General features: G+C 37.2%; 3 protein-coding genes across 4 annotated transcripts; all 3 read left to right on the forward strand.

Annotated features, from left to right (window-relative positions):
• Window positions 815–5,946, forward strand: LOC18790728 (putative disease resistance protein RGA3). The gene is made up of 3 exons (XM_007225286.2): window positions 815–3,696; window positions 3,782–3,863; window positions 4,283–5,946. Coding segments are annotated over exons 1-2 (2,835 nt in total). The 5' UTR covers window positions 815–862; the 3' UTR covers window positions 3,783–3,863; window positions 4,283–5,946.
• Window positions 8,573–10,282, forward strand: LOC18791735 (putative disease resistance RPP13-like protein 1). Its single transcript, XM_020554708.1, has 3 exons — window positions 8,573–9,673; window positions 9,756–9,811; window positions 10,062–10,282. The coding sequence occupies exons 1-2, from the start codon at window positions 8,805–8,807 to the stop codon at window positions 9,760–9,762; spliced, it is 876 nt and encodes a 291-aa protein (XP_020410297.1). The 5' UTR covers window positions 8,573–8,804; the 3' UTR covers window positions 9,763–9,811; window positions 10,062–10,282.
• On the forward strand, window positions 12,805–18,333 carry LOC18788142 (putative disease resistance protein RGA3). Of its 2 annotated transcripts, XM_007225280.2 has the most exons (7): window positions 12,806–15,987; window positions 16,073–16,130; window positions 16,333–16,468; window positions 17,195–17,328; window positions 17,426–17,509; window positions 17,623–17,729; window positions 17,807–18,333. In XM_007225280.2, coding segments are annotated over exons 1-2 (2,802 nt in total). In that variant the 5' UTR covers window positions 12,806–13,186; the 3' UTR covers window positions 16,074–16,130; window positions 16,333–16,468; window positions 17,195–17,328; window positions 17,426–17,509; window positions 17,623–17,729; window positions 17,807–18,333. The 2 variants fall into 2 exon arrangements, with proteins under 2 accessions (XP_020410547.1, XP_007225342.2); XM_020554958.1 differs by having other exon boundaries at window positions 12,805–16,130.

Genomic DNA, 18,959 nt, shown 5'->3' on the forward strand with positions numbered 1-18,959 from the left:
TCTTGAGCTCCATAATTAGTTTCACTATAATCAGACATGACATAACCATAGCCATCATAAGATTCATTTGAGTTAGTACTAGGTCTAGTTCCTATGCTCATAGATCCAAAACTGATTTCCATGTCCTCTTTAGATGGATTGGAGTTATGTGGGCAGTAGACTGTGCATAGATTCTTCTTAATTATTAACAAATTATAGGGCTCTGGGCAAGGATTAGCTATTTTTGGGTTTCAATTTGCTTCAATTGCCTTCAAAACTTCTGAATTTTTTTTGAGTTCTATTATGGGCATCGGGAAATATCGGGGATATCGGCAAAATATCAGAGATATTGCACTTATCGGAGATATATCGTCGATACAGAAGAAGATATGGCCTTACCCCCCAATATCGGTATCGACAGTTAAAAATACTGAGATATCGATGTATCGGACAATATTTAAATCATTGCCTATAATATACTAGCCACTCTTTGGCCATGTTTGCCTTGTTGGAGATTTATGCACGACATCTGGGTAATGCTTCATGTATAGGGAAAAAGTTTATATACAAAATACTCGTTCAATTATTAAGCTAGTTTACATCATCCACGCCTCAACAAGTCGTTAATCTTGTCTTGTATGGAAAGGTCAAGGATAGTCTGGCACAGGCACCAGCCCCAGATTAGATATCTCTTTTCTAATATATGTCAACTTGTCACTTTAAAATATAGTGTCCCTGTTATGCATCTTAAAGTTGACTTGGGGTTCGCCTTGAAGACTTACTCAGCATATAAACTGGACATAAGAAAGGGAATACCACAAACAATCATCCTGCATTTTCCTTGATCATAAACACTGTCAACCAATTTCTAAAGCTCAAAATAATGGCTGATGCGCTCATTTCCGTGCTGCTAGAACGGTTGGCCTCGACAACCTATGAATACATAGAAGGAGAGCTGAAACATGTTTTGAACGTTAAGGAAGATGTTGAGAAATTTACGGCGACTCTCCAAGTTATTCAAGCTGTGCTGGAGGATGCAGAGCAAAGGCAAGTGACGGAGGCAAGTGTCAAAATCTGGTTGGATAAGCTGAAAGACATATCCTACCAGATGGTGGATGTGCTGGATGAGTGGAACACAGACATTCTCAAACAACAAGTTGAGAAGCAAGAAAAAGAAGGTGATCCAAATGCTCTTGTTACAAAGAAGAAGGTACGTTTCACTAGTTTCTCCCGATGCTTTTGTTTTGGCAAGGTCAGTCGGGTGATTCTTCGCCGTGACATTGCTCTGAAAATAAAAGATCTGAATGATAAGTTAACTGAGATTTATGAGGAAAGAAAGAAGTATCAGTTTCTACGTAAAGAATTAGGCATTCAACAACCTCAACAACCTCAACGACCTCAAACTGCATCTTATGTCAATATGTCTGAGATATTTGGTCGTGAAAAGGAACATAATATTTTGATTAGAAAGTTGTTGGGTGATAGTAGTGAAGAAGAAAAGGGGTTCCTTCTCATCCCTATTGTAGGGATGGGAGGCATGGGAAAGACAACTCTGACCCAACTAGCCTATAATGATGACCGAGTCAAATCCCGTTTTGATATGAGGAAATGGGTTTGTGTTTCAGACCCTTTTGATGAGATTAAGATTGCCAAAGCCATTAGTGGCGATTACAGCCCAAGTTCAAATGAATTAGATGAGGTCTTGCAATGTATGTCTAGATCCATCCAGGGCAAAAGGTTTCTCCTTGTCCTGGATGATGTATGGACCGATGATCCTAAAAAGTGGGAACAATTAAAGGTACCATTAATCCAAAGTGGTGCTGAAGGCAGCAGAATATTGGTGACCACAAGAAAACTAGGGGTTGCTAATATGATGAGAGCAACAAGAAACGTAATCAATCTGGGAGAGTTGAGTGATGAATATTGTTTGTCAATCTTCAATCACATGGCCTTTTCGGATAGGGATGTACACGAGTTTGGAGATATTAGTAAGGAAATTGTAAAGAAGTGTAAAGGTTTACCTCTTGTTGCAAAGACTTTAGGTAGTCTCATGCAGAATAAGACAAAAATGGGAGAATGGAAAGAAGTTTTGAATAGTAAGATATGGGATCTAGAGAAGGTCGAGCAAGAAGTTTTCCAACCCCTATTCCTAAGTTATAATGATTTGGCCCCAACAATTAAATGTTGCCTTTTATATTGTGCTACTTTTCTAAAAGATTATGAGTTTAAACGAGATGATTTGATTAAACTTTGGATGGCACAAGACTATGTTATTTCGAAAGGGAATAAAGAAAAGGGAATAACGGGTGATGCTGTTTTTGACAACTTAGTGGCACGGTCATTTTTCCAAGATTTTGAGAAAGATCTTGACACTAGTATCATTACAGGTTGCAAAATGCATGATATTGTGCATGACTTTGTACAATTTCTCACTAAGAATGAGTGTTTGATTATTGATCATGGTGAGGAAACTACCAATGAATCAAAGGTATTGGGTGATAAGGTTCGTCATTTGACCTTGAGATATGTTCCTGAAGGTCCACTTCCACATTTTATCTCATCTTACAATTGTAAAAATCTCCGCACGCTCGCAACTTTTGATTCAGGAATTACTACCATAGACCCAAATTTAATTTTACAATTGAAATGTCTTAGGACATTAAATTTGAGCGGTAATTCTATCAAAGAACTCCCAGAGGAGATTGGTGAATTGATACATTTGAGGCATATTGATTTGTCTTTCAGTTATGATTTGGAGAAATTACCAGACGCTCTTTGTGGCTTGTACAATTTGTCCACCTTGCGCCTTCTTTTTTGCTTTAAACTTGAAAAACTGCCTGAAAACATGGGAAACTTGATTAACTTAAAGCATCTATATGTTGACAACTGTTCCAATCTGGAGTCGCTGCCCAAAGGGATAGGGAGATTAACAAGTTTACAAACACTAGATGTGTTTCGGTGTGGTGGTGGCGACATCGATGAAGCATTCCGAATTGGGGATCTGAGAAAGTTGAACCTTGAGGGAAGTCTGGAAATACAACTTGTGGCGGATGCGACAGATAAGAGCGAGGTTGAGAAAGCACAATTGTGGGACAAAAAACTATTTCATCTCAGCGTTGAATTTGAAAGGCAGACGAACAGTAGTAGTAGTGTAGAAATACTGAATGCCTTACGACCGCACCCAGATTTGGAATCTTTAGCGATTTCGTTTCATAATGGCACCACGTGGCCCGATTGGATTCCATATTTACACAATTTGAGATTCCTTAGTGTTGCTTGTGGGACGCAGAGTGAACTTTGGCCTCTTGGGAAATTGGAGTACCTTGAAAGACTGACCATAGAGGAGATGGAGGGAGTGAGAATGGTTCGTGTTGAATTTTTGGGATTAGAAGATCAAACCTCATTCAGAATCAGATCACCCCAAATATTATTCCCAAAATTGAAACGACTAACCTTTTTCTCCTTGTCGAATTGGGAAGACTGGGAAGGCGTGGAAGAGTGGACGAAAGAGGATTCTGAAATTACAATCATGCCATGTCTTTCTGAGTTAACAATTGAGGAGTGCGAATTGCTAAAAGCACTGCCAGACTTCCTCTTCGAAACACCACTGCAGACTCTTGACATCTCATCCTCTTGGAGACTTTCAGAGCGTTACCAAGAAGGCAATGGAGAGTGGGCCAAGATTTCTGCTACGATCCCGAACATCCGCATTTCCTGGTAATTGAGCTCTAGCAATCTCTCATTTACATACATATGTATCAATTCCAACTATCATCATATTCGTTTCCTTCAAAATCTTCAGAGAATGGTGACTCGCTAGGCACATTTATGAAAACATCTGTCTCCGCGGCATATATAATCTTCAGATGGTGGTGACTCGTTAGGTATTTTTCTTCCTACTAAAACTATAAGTAATTGTTCTATGAAGGTGCTTTGATGTTTGTTTTGTTAAATCTCTGGAGTTAATTTTCAATTAGCTAGTATTAAATTCATTTACATGAGGTTTGTTGTTTTGTTTAATCTGCATGCTTCCCTCTATGAGAAATGATTGCAAGAAGCAAATGAATTGATCAACTATGTATGTGTCATCAAATTTGGGGATGATTTATTGGCTCTGCCTTGATAAAATGTAGAAATTATCATAAGAATACCCAAGTAATTAACAGTTGTTGTTTTAGACACACTTGAAAGAATAGCAAGTACATTTTTGGGAGCCTAAAACTGTGATTAGGTTAGGCTCTCTCTATAACTGGACAAGCAGTTTCTACTCTTTCCTTCATTTTAATACCGCTCATCGTTTCAGGGACTCTATGGAAGCGAACGGAGTGGTGTAAACCATCAAAGTCAGCCTACGGAAGTTCCAATAACTGAAATTTTGATAATTTTCATCAATAGTCAGCCTTGAGAACTTGACAGAGACATGATGAATTTCGAAGGTCTACTGAGCTTTTGATTTACAAACATTCAATGAGATGAGTACCCTTATTTTTTGTTTTGTAAGCAGAAACTTCGTGAATACCTTATTTTTCAGGGACAGGCAACATCGACTGTGTATATAACTAATCTACTGGTGTATTGATCATTTGAAAAACTTCCTTTGTGTCATTAATTCGTAAAATGTACTCTGGGGAACTGGTGAATTTGGGTTCGCAATTTACCTTGGCTTTCTCTTATTTTTTTGTGTATCAGTTCCCAGTTTTTGCTGTTCCTCTTGAAGGTGTGTTTTGTTTGCCTTGGGTAACTTTCATTTGGTGTGTGTTCTTAAGCTAGAAAAGCCGTTAATATCGTTAACTTTGCCTTCAACAACTAGTTCGTAGAAGAAGAGGTAGCTTGTTTTGAACTTGAAGAAAGAAGTTGAACAATTCGTTTGCAATCTCAAAGCTATTCAAGCTGCGCGAGTTTGAGGATGCAGAGCAAATGCAATGTCTTCCCTTAATGGGGTTTCTTTTCTTTCCTCTAAATATACTGCACGAGGCCCATTAGTCTCTTGGATATGGAACTTATTAGTGCAACAAGCCTTTGGTCCGATATCCATTTTTTTCTTTCCTGCAGCATTGGTCTCAAATTTTGTGCTTGGAATTTGCCCAATGAATTATTGGCTTCTTTGAGTTCCTAATGATTCAGGATTTCCATCTCCTCAATGTTTAAGGGAAAAAGGACAACAAAAAAAAAAAATACACTTCACTAAGTTTGAAGAGAAAAAATGTTGACACATAATTAAAATTCCATACGGGACCAATGAATCATGAGGAGTATTTTCAGTGATGAATGATTAAACCACTTAAGTTTCCTTCTTCTAAGAAATTCATCAAAATCTTCAAGCAAACATTCACATATGATGCCTACTGATCTACTCTGGGTTTGGCATAAAAGCTCTAATTCAATAAAGAACCATTATTGCTAAGCAAATCCTTCCAAGAACAGCCTTACAAACAGCAATTCAAAACTAAAAAAATCTCAGACTAATGCCAATCAGCAATTCCATTTGCCTGCAGAGAGGTATATAAGTTCGAGCACGTACACTTGGAAGAAGAAGATTGAAGGTACCAGGTAAACTCGACATGAAATCCTAGTACAATATCTACAAATATGCGTCGTGTACAATATCTACCTTTCAATTCTAGCTCCGCTCGCATCAAAATAGATTATTTTGAATAGTATTTTCTTCCCAAAAAGTTACTCAGATTTTGTGTTGTTCCTTGATATGTTTCATTTATAACTTGTATCAAAATTAAGAAGTCCCTTTTTGTCTCCACCCTGATTGTTTTGATGAAATACAGATCATATCTTAACCATAAGTCTCTATTTCTACAGTTGAAGCAAACCTTACTGTGCAAACTCAAGATGTCATAGCTGGCTCTGTGTGAACTCAATATGCAGCTTCATGAATGTGGTTTGCATTTATAAATGCAGAAACGCACCGGGAGAAAAAAAAAAAAAAAAAAAAAAAAAAAAAAAAAAAAAAAGAAGGCAAAAAAGCAGTGCAAGAAATCAGAATGAACACCTACAGATGTTACAAGACTATAGTATGTAGAAGAAAGTTGATATTACCACACCCATTCTGCACTGAGTTATTTGTTATTTACACCCCTTGAGGTTTTTGGATTTTTTTACAAAATTCCTGATATTTCAGAAATTACACAAACGTCTCCTAAATGTTAAGGTTTTAAATTGTTCACAAAAGCATTGCAACTTATGAGGTCGGTGTACTTGTTTCCCTTGCAAACACCAATACACACATCTTGGTGTCTCTACATTTAATGACTTGAGACCTTGACATCCTCTACATTAGAAAAGATATTGCGTGTACTGTTCTTAGTGGAAGATTAATGTCCAATTGATATACTATGACCATGAACATTTTAGCATATGACTTGGGACCATGAGAAGTCTCAATGTATGTAATCTCATAACATAGTTCTCATGCCCTCTTTAATATTCCTAGGACTATAGTTGTTTCACATTTATTGAATAGCCTCCACTTTCCCCAGCTTCACCAACCCTTACCAACCTCCATATCCACCACCACCAATTCCAGCCACAGCCTCCCCCAACACCAACAATAGCCGCAATCTTCTCATCAGTAGTAGTAGCAGAAACACTATCCCTCCCTCCCTCCTAGCCCAGCTCGTTACTTCGTTCTCCTCTCCCTTGATTGTAACCACGTAGCCAGCCCAGCATCAAAAGGTGAAGAAAGAAAAGTCGTTTAACGATAATGATCCTAGGCATCAAAACTGAAGTGTTTAAGATTTTGATTGCTGAAGGGATTGAAATTGAAAAGTTAAAGAATTTTATGAATTTGTGCATTTAAGATGAGAAGCTAAAAGGTTCGGTGATTTTTAGGACATGACTGGTGTTGAGGCCCAAAAAATCCAAGGTTGGGCCAAAATATATTTCTAGCCCAGTACGACACCTAACTTGAGAAGAAACCCAACTTGGGTACGCAAGAGTTTGTCATATGCACTTGCACACGTGCCACGCCAAGCAAATAAGCAACACACCACGCTACAAGCTTAAGTGGTCCCAAGCCACGTAAATGCCTGGGGCTTGCTGAGCGGGTTGTGGTATGGATGGTTACGAGTTTTCATGAAGCCCATTGATTAGCCGAGAAATGGAAGTTTTGGGCTGCTTGGGAGCCTCGAAACTCAAGCCTATTTCTTGAGCCCAAATATGTGGATAAGCATAAAGGAGAGAAAATAGCCCATTACCTTAGAAAAGATAGCCTATCACTTTGGGAAGTTGGCCCATCCCTTTAGTGAACTAGCCCATTATCTTAAAGAATGGCCCAAGAAACCCAAGAAAATATCTACAAATCTCCAGCACCTAGCTAAAAACAAAAGCCACGATGAAAGCCAAAATATCCATGTGTGTAAGCTGCTGGGAGGCTCCAGCACATGGGAGAGTTTCAAGCAAAAAAATCCAAGAAACCAATGGATACTTGAGCAAAACACTCTTCAAACTAGTGTACATACCCATTTCTTTCCCCCCCATCATATCTAGCCATAGAAGATGGGAGAAAAAAAGGAAGAAAGATGGCTGAAAATGGGAGTTCTCCACTGAGGCAGCTGTAGGAAGAGCATTGAGTTCCCAAAAATCTCTGATTTTGTGCAAATTGGCAGAAAGAATTTCACCAAATAGGATAAGTCAAAGGAATGGAGGAGAAAGGAAGGAAAAAGTTTGGCCAAATTGGATAGAAACCATTAGGGTTTCTTGGAAAAGAGTAGCTTCCAGCACTTATAAAAAGATGCATTTCTTACCCATCATCTCAACCTACATCTAGAGAGCAAGCTTCATCTCTCACATCTGAAACATCTGCAATTTCGAGCCCCATCCTTCTATCTCTCCCCATTTTCCGTTTGGGTAAACTTTTTCAAAGTTTGATAGAGTTTTTGTCAAGCTACTGAAAACTACCCAGCACACCCACTACTTCATCACTAGCTTAAACAACCCCATCCAGAGAGCAAGCTTCCTCTCTCACCTGCAAAACCCAATAAATTCGTGCTCTATTCATCCTTTTCCCTCATTTTTCCATTTATGGCATACTGTTCTAACACTTGACAGAGTCTCTGTAGTTGCATTGTAATCACTATTAGTTATTAGTATCTACTTTAGATATGTTGCAAATTAATATCCATAAGGTACAAACCAATGCAATTAGTCCAGGAGGGTCCTCTTTTGTATTTTCAAAAATCTTTTTTCAAAAAAAAAAGAAAAAAGAAGAGTACAGCCGCACGGCTATACTCAGTTTTGAAATTTTTAGTAAAAAGAAATGTGTTTACACGTGGGCATAATGGCTGGGGGTCTTTTTTATATTTAAAAATAGTATCGCTGCAGGGCTATACTCAGTTTTGAATTTTTTTAAAAGAAAGATATGTGTTGACACGTGGGCAAAATGGCTGGGGGTCTCTTTTTATATTTAAAAATCGTATAGCCGCACGGCTATACTAAAGGTTTTGAATTTTCCTGAGGGATAAGGAGATAAGGTTCGTCATTTGACCTTCAGATATGTTCCTGAAGGTCCACTTCCATTTTTGATCTCATCTTACAATTGCAAAAATCTCCACACACTCGCAACTTTTGATTCAAGAATTACTACCATAGACCCAAATTTAATTTTACAATTGAAATGTCTTAGGACATTAACTTTGAGTGGTAATTCCATCAAAGAACTCCCAGAGGAGATTGGTGAATTGATACATTTGAGGCATGTTGATTTATCTTGCAATAATCATTTGGAGAAATTGCCGAACACTATTTGTGGTTTGTACAATTTGTCTACCTTGCGCCTTTGTTTTTGCCCTCAACTTAAAAAACTGCCTGAAAACATGGGAAACTTGTTTAACTTAAATCATCTTGAGGTTTTCATGTGTCTAACTCTGGCCTTGCCCAAAGGGATAAGGAGATTAACAAGTTTACAAACACTAGATGTGTGTCGGTGTGATGGCAACAACGATGAAGCATTCCAAATTGGGGATCTGAGAAAGTTGAACCTTGAGGAAAGTCTCACAATACAACTTGTGGCAGATGCGACAGATAAGAGCGAGATTGAGAAAGCACAATTGTGGGACAAAAAGCTATTTGATCTCACCTTTGAATTTAAAGGGCACACTCACAGTAGTAGTAGTGTAGAAATACTGAATGCCTTACGACCGCACCCAGATTTGGAATCTTTACAGATTTGGTGTCATAACGGCACCACCTGGCCCAATTGGATTCAGTCTTTACACAATTTGAGATTCCTTACCGTTGGTGAGGGGACACAGTGTGAACTTTGGCCTCTTGGGAGATTGGAGTGCCTTGAAAGACTGACCCTGTCGTGTATGAATGGAGTGAGAAAGGTCGGTATTGAATTTTTGGGATTAGAAGATCAAACCTCATTCAGAATCAGAGCACCCCAGATATTATTCCCAAAATTGAAACAACTCAGCTTTTTCTATATGGAAGAGTGGGAAGAGTGGGAAGGAGTGGAAGAGTGGACGAAAGAGGATTCTGAAATTACAATCATGCCATGCCTTTCTGAGTTAACAATTGAAGTGTGCAATTCGCTAAAAGCACTGCCAGACTTCCTCTTCAAAACACCACTGCAGAGTCTTCACATCTTATACTCTCGGACACTTGCAGAGCATTACCAAGAAGGCAATGGAGAGTGGGCCAAGATGTCTGCTAGGATCCCAAACATCCGCATTTCCTCCAGGTAATTGAGCTCCCGCAATCTCTTATTTACATACTTACGTATCAATTCCAACTATCATATTTGTTTCCTTGAAAATCTTCAGATTATGAAAACATCTGTCTCGGCGGCATATATAATCTTGAGATGGTGAATCGCTAGGTATTTTTCTTCCCACTATAACTATAAGTAATTGTTCGCATATATGATATCATGATTTTTCTATGGAGAGGATTTTTCAAATGAGTATGAAAGGTATTAATAAATTCATTTACTTGTTATGCCACACGAGGTTTGTTGTTTTGTTTAATATTCATGCTTTAGTTGTTTCTCAAAAAAAATAATTCCCGAATTGAAAAATGATTGCAAGAGGCAAATTAATTGATCAACTATGTATGTGTCATCATTTCAGAGACTCTATGGAAGCGAACTGAGTGATTATTTTCACCACTGCCTTGACAAAGACATGGTGAATTTGGAAGGTCAACTGAGCTTGATGATTGCCCTCATTTTTTTGTTTTGTAAACAGAAACTTTGTGAATTTGGTGTGTTGATCATTTGCAAAACTTCCCTTGTGTCATTAATTCGTAAAATGTACTCTGAGGAACTGGTGAATTTGGGTTTTATTGTGTATCAGTTCCCAGGTGTCTTTTGTTTGCCTTCGGTAAAAATGGAGGGAAATGGTTCCAAATTGGTGGCAAATGGGTCTAAGACCTATTTTAATGGAAAAACAATGTATGAAATGATGAGAAGAATCTTAAGAAGGAAAACTGAAACTAAAATGGTCCATAAGGAGCCCCCTTTTACGGAACTAAAACGGTACATCTTTTTGAGAGAATTTTCATTTTCATATTTACTTGGTCGCATAATCGTATAATCTTTTTGTAAGTTATCTGGTTTATAGTATGCCTTGTTGTAGTTTATTAAGTTTTAAAAGTTGCAGACAACTTGTTTGACAAAATGACGAAATGAATTATTTGTTAATTTAATCGGCCTGGAATTGGAAATTTGTTGATTTTCAATGAATGTTTGTATATTCCATGATGAGGAGATTTACACAATTTTATCCACATATTAAGTTGTAAAGACCGAACGCTAATTACAAGAAACCTTAAAAAAGGTAATCACAACTCACCAATTAGGTAGAGTATGCAACTGAAAGAGTTACTGGATAAGAAAATCATGTTTTGTTTTCATTTCGAAGGCTGTCATAAGATGAGGCGCGGAAGTTTAGAAAGTTTATTTTAGATTTGAAGCAAGAATATGTATACTTGCGAGAAAAGTAACCGCACGTATAACTTAAGCTTTCAGAGAACAACTGAATGTAAATTAATGACGATACTTTCTGCTGAACTTAATCAAAGCCTTGTGACTTGTGATCGTGATTCGTGAACATGCTGGGGAGCAAGACTAAGGTCTGTATCTGTCTCATTTTTTTATTATTTTATATAGAATAATTTGTGTTTGAAAATTATATTCGGCCAGGGGTGGAGCTACTCCGGGTCCAGGAGTGGCCTTGGCCCCTCCACATCTTGTCGCATGTTATATATAAGATGAAAATAGTTAAAGAAACCTTGGTAGGTTTGAATAAATGACTCATCTCTAACAAATTATACATAAAATAACTTAAATATATTTAGCTGGACCTGTAAGTTAATAATATTTTGTTTTGAAAACATTAAAGTAAAAAACAAATTGAGTTTTTGTGGGGCACTACGTTGGAAAGGAATGTGCTCTCTACTCTGGACCTGAGTTCGAATCTCCCTCTCTATAATTTAGATTAAATTATAATATATCATTTGTACTGATTCCCGCATAATCAGAAAATAATTCCCTCATAATCATTAAACTCAACGCCTCTTCGAAACTGATTCCTACATAATCAGAAAATGAAAGCACATCATTAGCTGCTTTCCCTTATAGCTTTCTCTCACAGCAATTTTTTACAATAAGTGATTTTCTTATAGTTTACCAAACGAGTTGGGCTTCCCAAATTTTTTTTAAAATCACATATCACCCAAAATAAGCAATGTCAAACATGCACTAATTGGAGTGGTTAGGATACAATGGAGACTCTTGTTTTGCTGGAGCAGTTGACTTGGAGTTTTCCTTCACGACTTACTCACTATTGAAACTGGGTAGAAGAAGGGTAATAATAGCACGAAGCAATCTCCAAATAATTGAAATTAGAAAAATGAAAAAGCATTTGTGGATCTACGACTACGGCAATCAATTAGAATTCACCTGCTGAAAACGAAATTTCATGAGTAATACCCATAGTCAATAGATCTAAATTTAAATAATACGCATGATACCTCCTCCATCTAGGGGCGGAAAAAAAAATTGTTGTCACCGGTAAACAAAGGCGGCTTTACTCTAGTGATTAGCGTGGAGTTGGAAATTCGGATACATTATATAAATGGCTTGGAGACAAATGAGTGTAGTAAAAAAACCAAATAAGAAGATAATGTAATAAATAAACCTGCCCCTCCATTACAGATAAGCCTCCTTAAACTTTTGGGATAAATATTCGTGTAACAGTTCCTTCAACAAGTCTGTTTCGTTCTAGCTTCTTCAACGTTGTTCAAATCCAATTACTTTCCTCAAAGTTGGCTGCACTTTCCAGCTCCACCATCACTATTTCGTTGTCTTTTTCAGATTCTGCCATTACTATTATCTCTCATTGTGATTCTGACTTCCATTATCTCATTCTAACTCTTTTTTGGAGGGAGCCATAAAACACCTCGGAGGTTTTGAGTTGTTTTCACAAAATCTAGTAACCGAAAACAAAATTTAGACATCAACCCCAGCAATCCTCCTCCACCCCCCTCCAGCGCCCCCACACTATTGGAATTAAGCCTTTAAGATAAATGCCACTTGAAATTTGTTTTTCATTATCTCTGTCTATACATATAACTGCCACTTGGAATATTGAGCCTTTCAAATTAGTCTTATCCCCATTATTGCTTGTATAAAAAAAATTTAGTTCCATTCAGTTTCAATATTATTGAAGAAAGTCTTTGATTCAAATTTAATAAATGACAATTTTGAGAAAAAATATTTTTTTATGAAAAAAGTGCAAATTTACGTAACTAAGATACCGAATATGTGTAAATGTTTTCTAATTACCAAACGCAATATCACAGTGAATTAATCTAGAGATAATTATTTATCCTTTTTGTTACATTGAAAGGGAGCCTTAACCTAACTCAAGATTCCCCACTCCAGAAAACAATAAACATAATCCAAATAAGAAAAGTATGCAGAGCTGTTTGGGCTTGGTTGCCTTGTCGGAGCTTTATGCACTACATCTTGACAAGTCGTTGTCGCTAATCTTGTCTTGTATGATAAGGTCAAGAACGACAGGCTGGCACGGTAGTTGAACACCCACGAGCCTCATATAATTGACTTGGAGTTTGCCTTGAAGACTTACTCAGCATACAAATTGGGCAGAGAAGAAAGGCAATACCACAATCATCCTGCAATCACTTCTTGTTCATAAACACTGCTGTCAACCAATTTCTAAAGCTAAAAATAATGGCTGAGGCGCTCATTTCCGTGCTGCTAGAACGGTTGGCCTCGACAACCTATGAATATATAGGACGAGAGCTGAAACATGTTTTGAACGTTAAGGAAGATGTTGAGAAATTCACTGCGACTCTCGAAGTTATTCAAGCTGTGCTTGAGGATGCAGAGCAAAGGCAAGTGACGGAGGCAAGTGTCAAAATCTGGTTGGATAAGCTGAAAGATTTATCCTACCATATGGTGGATGTGTTGGATGAGTGGAACACAGACATTCTCAAACAACAGGTTGAGAAGCAAGAAAGAGAAGGTGATCCAAATGCTCTTGTTACAAAGAAGAAGGTACGTTTCTCTAGTTTATCCAGTTGCTTTTGTTTTGGCAAAGCCAGTCGGGTGATTCTTCACCGTGACATTGCTCTGAAAATAAAATATCTGAATGATAAGTTAACTGAGATTTATGAGGAAAGAAATAAGTACCAGTTTCTATGGAAAGAATTAGGCGTTCAACCTCAACAACCTCAACGACCTCAAACTGCTCCTTATGTCAACATGTCTGAGATATTTGGTCGTGAAAAGGAACATAATATTTTGATAACAAAGTTGTTGGGTGATAGTAGTGAAGAAGAAAAGAGGCACCTTATCATCCCTATTGTAGGGATGGGAGGCATGGGAAAAACAACTTTAACCCAACTAGCCTATAATGATGACCGAGTCAAAACCCATTTTGATATGAGGCAATGGGTTTGTGTTTCAGACCCTTTTGATGAGATTAAGATTGCCAAAGCCATTAGTGGCGATGACGCCCCAAATTCAAATGAATTGGGTGAGGTCTTGCAATGTATGTCTAGATCCATCCAGGGCAAAAGGTTTCTCCTAGTCCTGGATGATGTATGGACCGATGATCCTAAAAAGTGGGAACAATTAAAAGTACCATTAATCCAAAGTGGTGCTAAAGGCAGCAGAATACTGGTGACCACAAGAAAACTAGAGGTTGCTAATATGATGAGAGCAACAAGAAACATGATCAATCTGCGAGAGTTGAGTGATGAATATTGTTTGTCAATCTTCAATCACATGGCCTTTTCGGATGGGGATGTACAAGAGTTCGGAGATATTAGTAAGGAAATTGTAAAGAAGTGTAAAGGTTTGCCTCTTGCTGCAAAGACTTTAGGTAGTCTCATGCAAAATAAGACAAGAATGGGAGAATGGAAAGAAGTTTTGAATAGCAAGATATGGGATCTAAAGAAGGTCGAGCAAGAAGTTTTCCAACCCTTATTCCTAAGTTATTATGATTTGTCCCCAACAATTAAATCTTGCCTTTTATATTGTGCTATTTTTCCTAAAGATCATATGTTTCGCCGAGATGAGTTGATTAGACTCTGGACAGCACAAGACTATATTATTTCTAAAAGGAATAAAGAAAATGGAATAATGGGTGAAGCATGTTTTGACAACTTAGTAGCGCGATCATTTTTCCAAGATTTTAAGAAACATCCAGAAAATGGTACGATTACAAGTTGTAAAATGCATGATATTGTCCACGACTTCGTTCAATTTCTTACCAAGAACGAGTGTTTGATTATAGATCACTCTGAGGGTGCTATCAGAGAATCAAAGGTATTGGATGATAAGATTCGCCATTTGACCTTAAGATATGTTCCCGAAGGTCCACTTGCAATTTCTATCGCATCCTACAATTTCAAATATCTTCGCACACTGGCAACTTTTGATTCAAGAATTACTACCATAGACTCAAATTTAATTTTACAATTGAAACGTCTTAGGACATTAAATTTGAGTGGTAATTCCATCAAAGAACTCCCAGAGGAGATTGGTGAATTGATACATTTGAGGCATATTGATTTATCTTACAATTGTGATTTGGAGAAATTACCTGACAGTATATGTGGTTTGTATAATTTGTCTACCTTGAGCCTTCGTTTTTGCTCCAAACTTAAAAAACTGCCTGAAAACATGGGGAGCTTGATTAACTTAAAGCATCTTTATGTTGAGTGGTGTGAAGTTCTGGAGTCGTTGCCAAAAGGAATAGGGAGATTAACAAGCTTGCGAACACTAGATGTGTTTTTGTGTGATGCTGGCGACCAGGAAGCATTACAACTTGGCGATCTGAGAAACTTGAACCTGGAGGGATTTCTCTACGTAAAACTTGTGGGGGATGCGACAGATAAGAGCGAGGTTGAGAAAGCACAATTGTGGGACAAAAAGGTATTTAATCTCACCGTTGATTTTAAAAGGCAGACGAACAGTAGTAGTAGTGTAGAAATACTGAATGACTTACGACCGCACCCAGATTTGGAATCTTTAGGGATTTGGGATCATAATGGCACCAGGTGGCCCAATTGGATGCAGTCTTTACACAATTTGAGATTCCTTACTGTTGGTAACGGGACACAGTGTGAAGTTTGGCCTCTTGGGAAATTGGAGTACCTTGAAAGACTAACCATATACGGGATGAATGGAGTGAGAAAGGTCGGTGTTGAATTTTTGGGATTAGAAGATCAAACCTCATTCAGATCACCACCCCTGATATTATTCCCAAAATTGAAACAACTCAGCTTTTTCTATATGGAAGAGTGGGAAGAGTGGGAAGGCGTGGAAGAGTGGACGAAAGAGGATTCTGAAATTACAATCATGCCATGCCTTTCTGAGTTAAGAATTGTCAGCTGTGAATTGCTAAAAGCACTGCCAGACTTCCTTTTCAAAACACCACTGCAGACTCTTGACATCTCATCCTCTTGGAGACTTTCAGAGTGGGCCAAGATTTCTGCTGAGATCCCAAATATCAGCATTTCCTGGTAATTGAGCTCTAGCAATCTCTTATTTACATACTCATGTATCAATTCCAACTATCATCATATTTGTTTCCTTCAAAATCTTCAGATACAGATGATGGTGACTCGCTAGGCACATTTATAACCTTGAAATGGTGACTCGCTAGGTATTTTTCTTCCTACTAAAACTATAAGTAATTGTTTGCATATATCATCATTTTTCTATGAAGAGGATTTTTCAACTGAGTATGAAAGGCTGTTTTTTCAAATGAGTATGCCCAAATTTTAATCCTATCTATTGCATTTGGTTATATTAGAAAACCAAATTGAGATCTAATTTGATGAATCGGAATCCATTCATCATTTCAGGGAATCTATGGAAGCGAATGGAGTTATGTAAACCATCAAAGTCAGCCTACGGAAGTTCCTTAAGAACTACTTGACAGAGAGATGGTGAATTTGGAAGGTCTACTGAGCTTGATGATTGCCCTGATTTTTTTGTTTTGTAAGCACAAACTTTGTGAACACCTTATATCTACTGGTGTATTGATCATTTGCAAAACTTCCTTTGTGTCATTAATTCGTAAAATGTACTCTGAGGAACTACGTACTTCAGTAGCTTTTGAATCGTCCACTGAAATAGTTGCTACCCATAGAGTTATTTTCTTCCCCATTTTTCGAAAGTCACATGTATTTTGGTTAAATCATATATGAATGGCTAAGATGTATTGAAATGCATCTCCCTGGTCACTTTGTGTTTTATGATCTAACAGCTGAGAAACATATATCTTGATTCATCTAAGACCTATTTTAATGGAAAAACAATGTATGAAAATATAAGAATCTTAAGAAGGAATTCTTGAATGAAACAGAACAAGTTCATCGCTGATATTATGAAATTGTGCTGCGGTTGTTTATGAGCTTGCGCCTGGTCTGCATATTTTATTTTTTTTATAAAAAATTTATAGAATTAGAGGGAGGGTGTCTGGGGTCGTAAATGTTTTTCACATGGAGCATATATTGGAGACGGACTGCACTTTCTAGTTAAGGTGCAAACTGCTGAGGTAGGTATATCTTCATTCGAGTCATTATCAAAATGCCATTTGTTTCATATGAGATATATCTTCATAAGTTTTTCACCCTGCAACAAAATTAAATTTCGAGAACCTCGGTCTGATTTTTGTGTTAAAGGTCTTATCAATTTTAACGCTGTCTTTGTTTCCATTTGCAGTATGTTAAAGTGACGGAAAATGGCAGGGCAAACGTATCCCACAGACCAAATATCAACCTTGATGATCATCATGTTCAACCAGACTGCGATTTTTAGTCCTTACATCTTCTTACTGCAATCCAATGATTATATGGGTAATTAATTTCTTAAACTATTAAAAGAAGATTTAAATAGCTGGTGATTGCTAATTTTGCGTGTTCCCTCTATCTTAACCAACACATGCTATGCCAGATGACCGAAAAGCAGCGATACACCGTCAAGGGAACTCGTCATGCCGTTCGTTTGACTGATTGATGAAGATTTTACCTACAATGGGTAAGTTTTTGATCAGTATGTGAAGTAAGCCTATGTAATACTTAAATAAATGCTTGAATTTGTGATTGCTAGTTGTCAAATTCTAATGGCATGCCGGATTTTTCATATCTTAGTTACTGAAGCATTTCGTGGCATGGAATGGAGGGAAGAGTGAATATGACCCGAAGTTTCATTTTAATTCCCCTGCAAGTGTCATCAAGTTACCCAAAGGCTACATGAGGTTCGTTGTTTTGTATTATCTGCATGCTTTAGATGTTTCAAAAAAATTGCTAAATCGAAATCCTTTCATCATTTCAGGGACTCTATCTAAGCAAAAAGAGTGATGTCAACCATCAAAGTCTGCCTACAGAAGTTCTAATAACTGAAATTTTGATGAGAACTTTGACAGAGACATTAGCTGCTTAGCTGTTATGGAATTAGCTGAACACGATCAGAGCAACTATAAGAGTTGCTTATTTTGTGTAATCAGATAGAATTGGTGACTCGCTAGGCATAGCAACAAGACATACAAGCATAATTCATCCATATATGAACGAGTACGTGCCAAATAAACTAATCTCCCACCCAATCGTTGACAATGATTTCTTCATTTGCTGGAACTTAATTTGGATAATACCCCAAACAATGGTTCAGTTTTGTCGGTGTCAAAAAACAAAAGTTCCATTGGTGTATCTACTGGTTTGCAGGCAAGGATATCCGTTTTAGTCAACAAATCTAAGACATGCTTTCTTTGAGACAGAAAAATGACTTGATTTTATATGGCAACATCAATCCCCAAAAGAACTTAAGCCCATCAAGATATTTCATTTCAAATTCTGTAACCAGATTCTTCTTCATCCTTAAAATTTGTTATGTCTCATTCCGTGTAACAATCATGTATGATCTGGGTTACTTTCTTTGAACCCATACATCTTCTCATACTCAAATTGAATCTCCCAAAGCATGATCAGAGTACTTTGGACTGAACTGTTAGAAATCATGCATGCAAATGGTAAAACAATAATTTTCTTGCAAATGAAAATGTCGCCTGTATAATATATAGCGTCTATCAAGGATACTAAAATTTGATTGAAAATGTAACATGGGGAGCGAGGACGTAGGGGACATATTTCAGTTTTAGTCCTCTTATTAATTCTAGAGTTCAGTCGTCATGCACTTGGCATTTGATATGACCAATTTGTTACGCAAAATACAACATAGGGTATACTAGTGATTTGCCCACTGAACTTGTATTTTAGTTTCAATTGACCCCCTATTCTTTTTCTTTTTTTTTAAAAGAAAATTAAGGATATGAATTTCTTTTTTTCGCCAATTTTCCCCATACCGTCTAAATCTGCAACATTTTATCCAATTTGCTGTTAAATATGAGAGCACAATGGTCATTTTATATATTAAAATAATTAAATACACAAATAAAATAATATGAAATCTAAAATGAAAGAAAAAATAT

Source organism: Prunus persica, chromosome G1, assembly GCF_000346465.2.
Source record: "Prunus persica cultivar Lovell chromosome G1, Prunus_persica_NCBIv2, whole genome shotgun sequence".
Lineage (NCBI taxonomy): Eukaryota > Viridiplantae > Streptophyta > Magnoliopsida > Rosales > Rosaceae > Prunus > Prunus persica.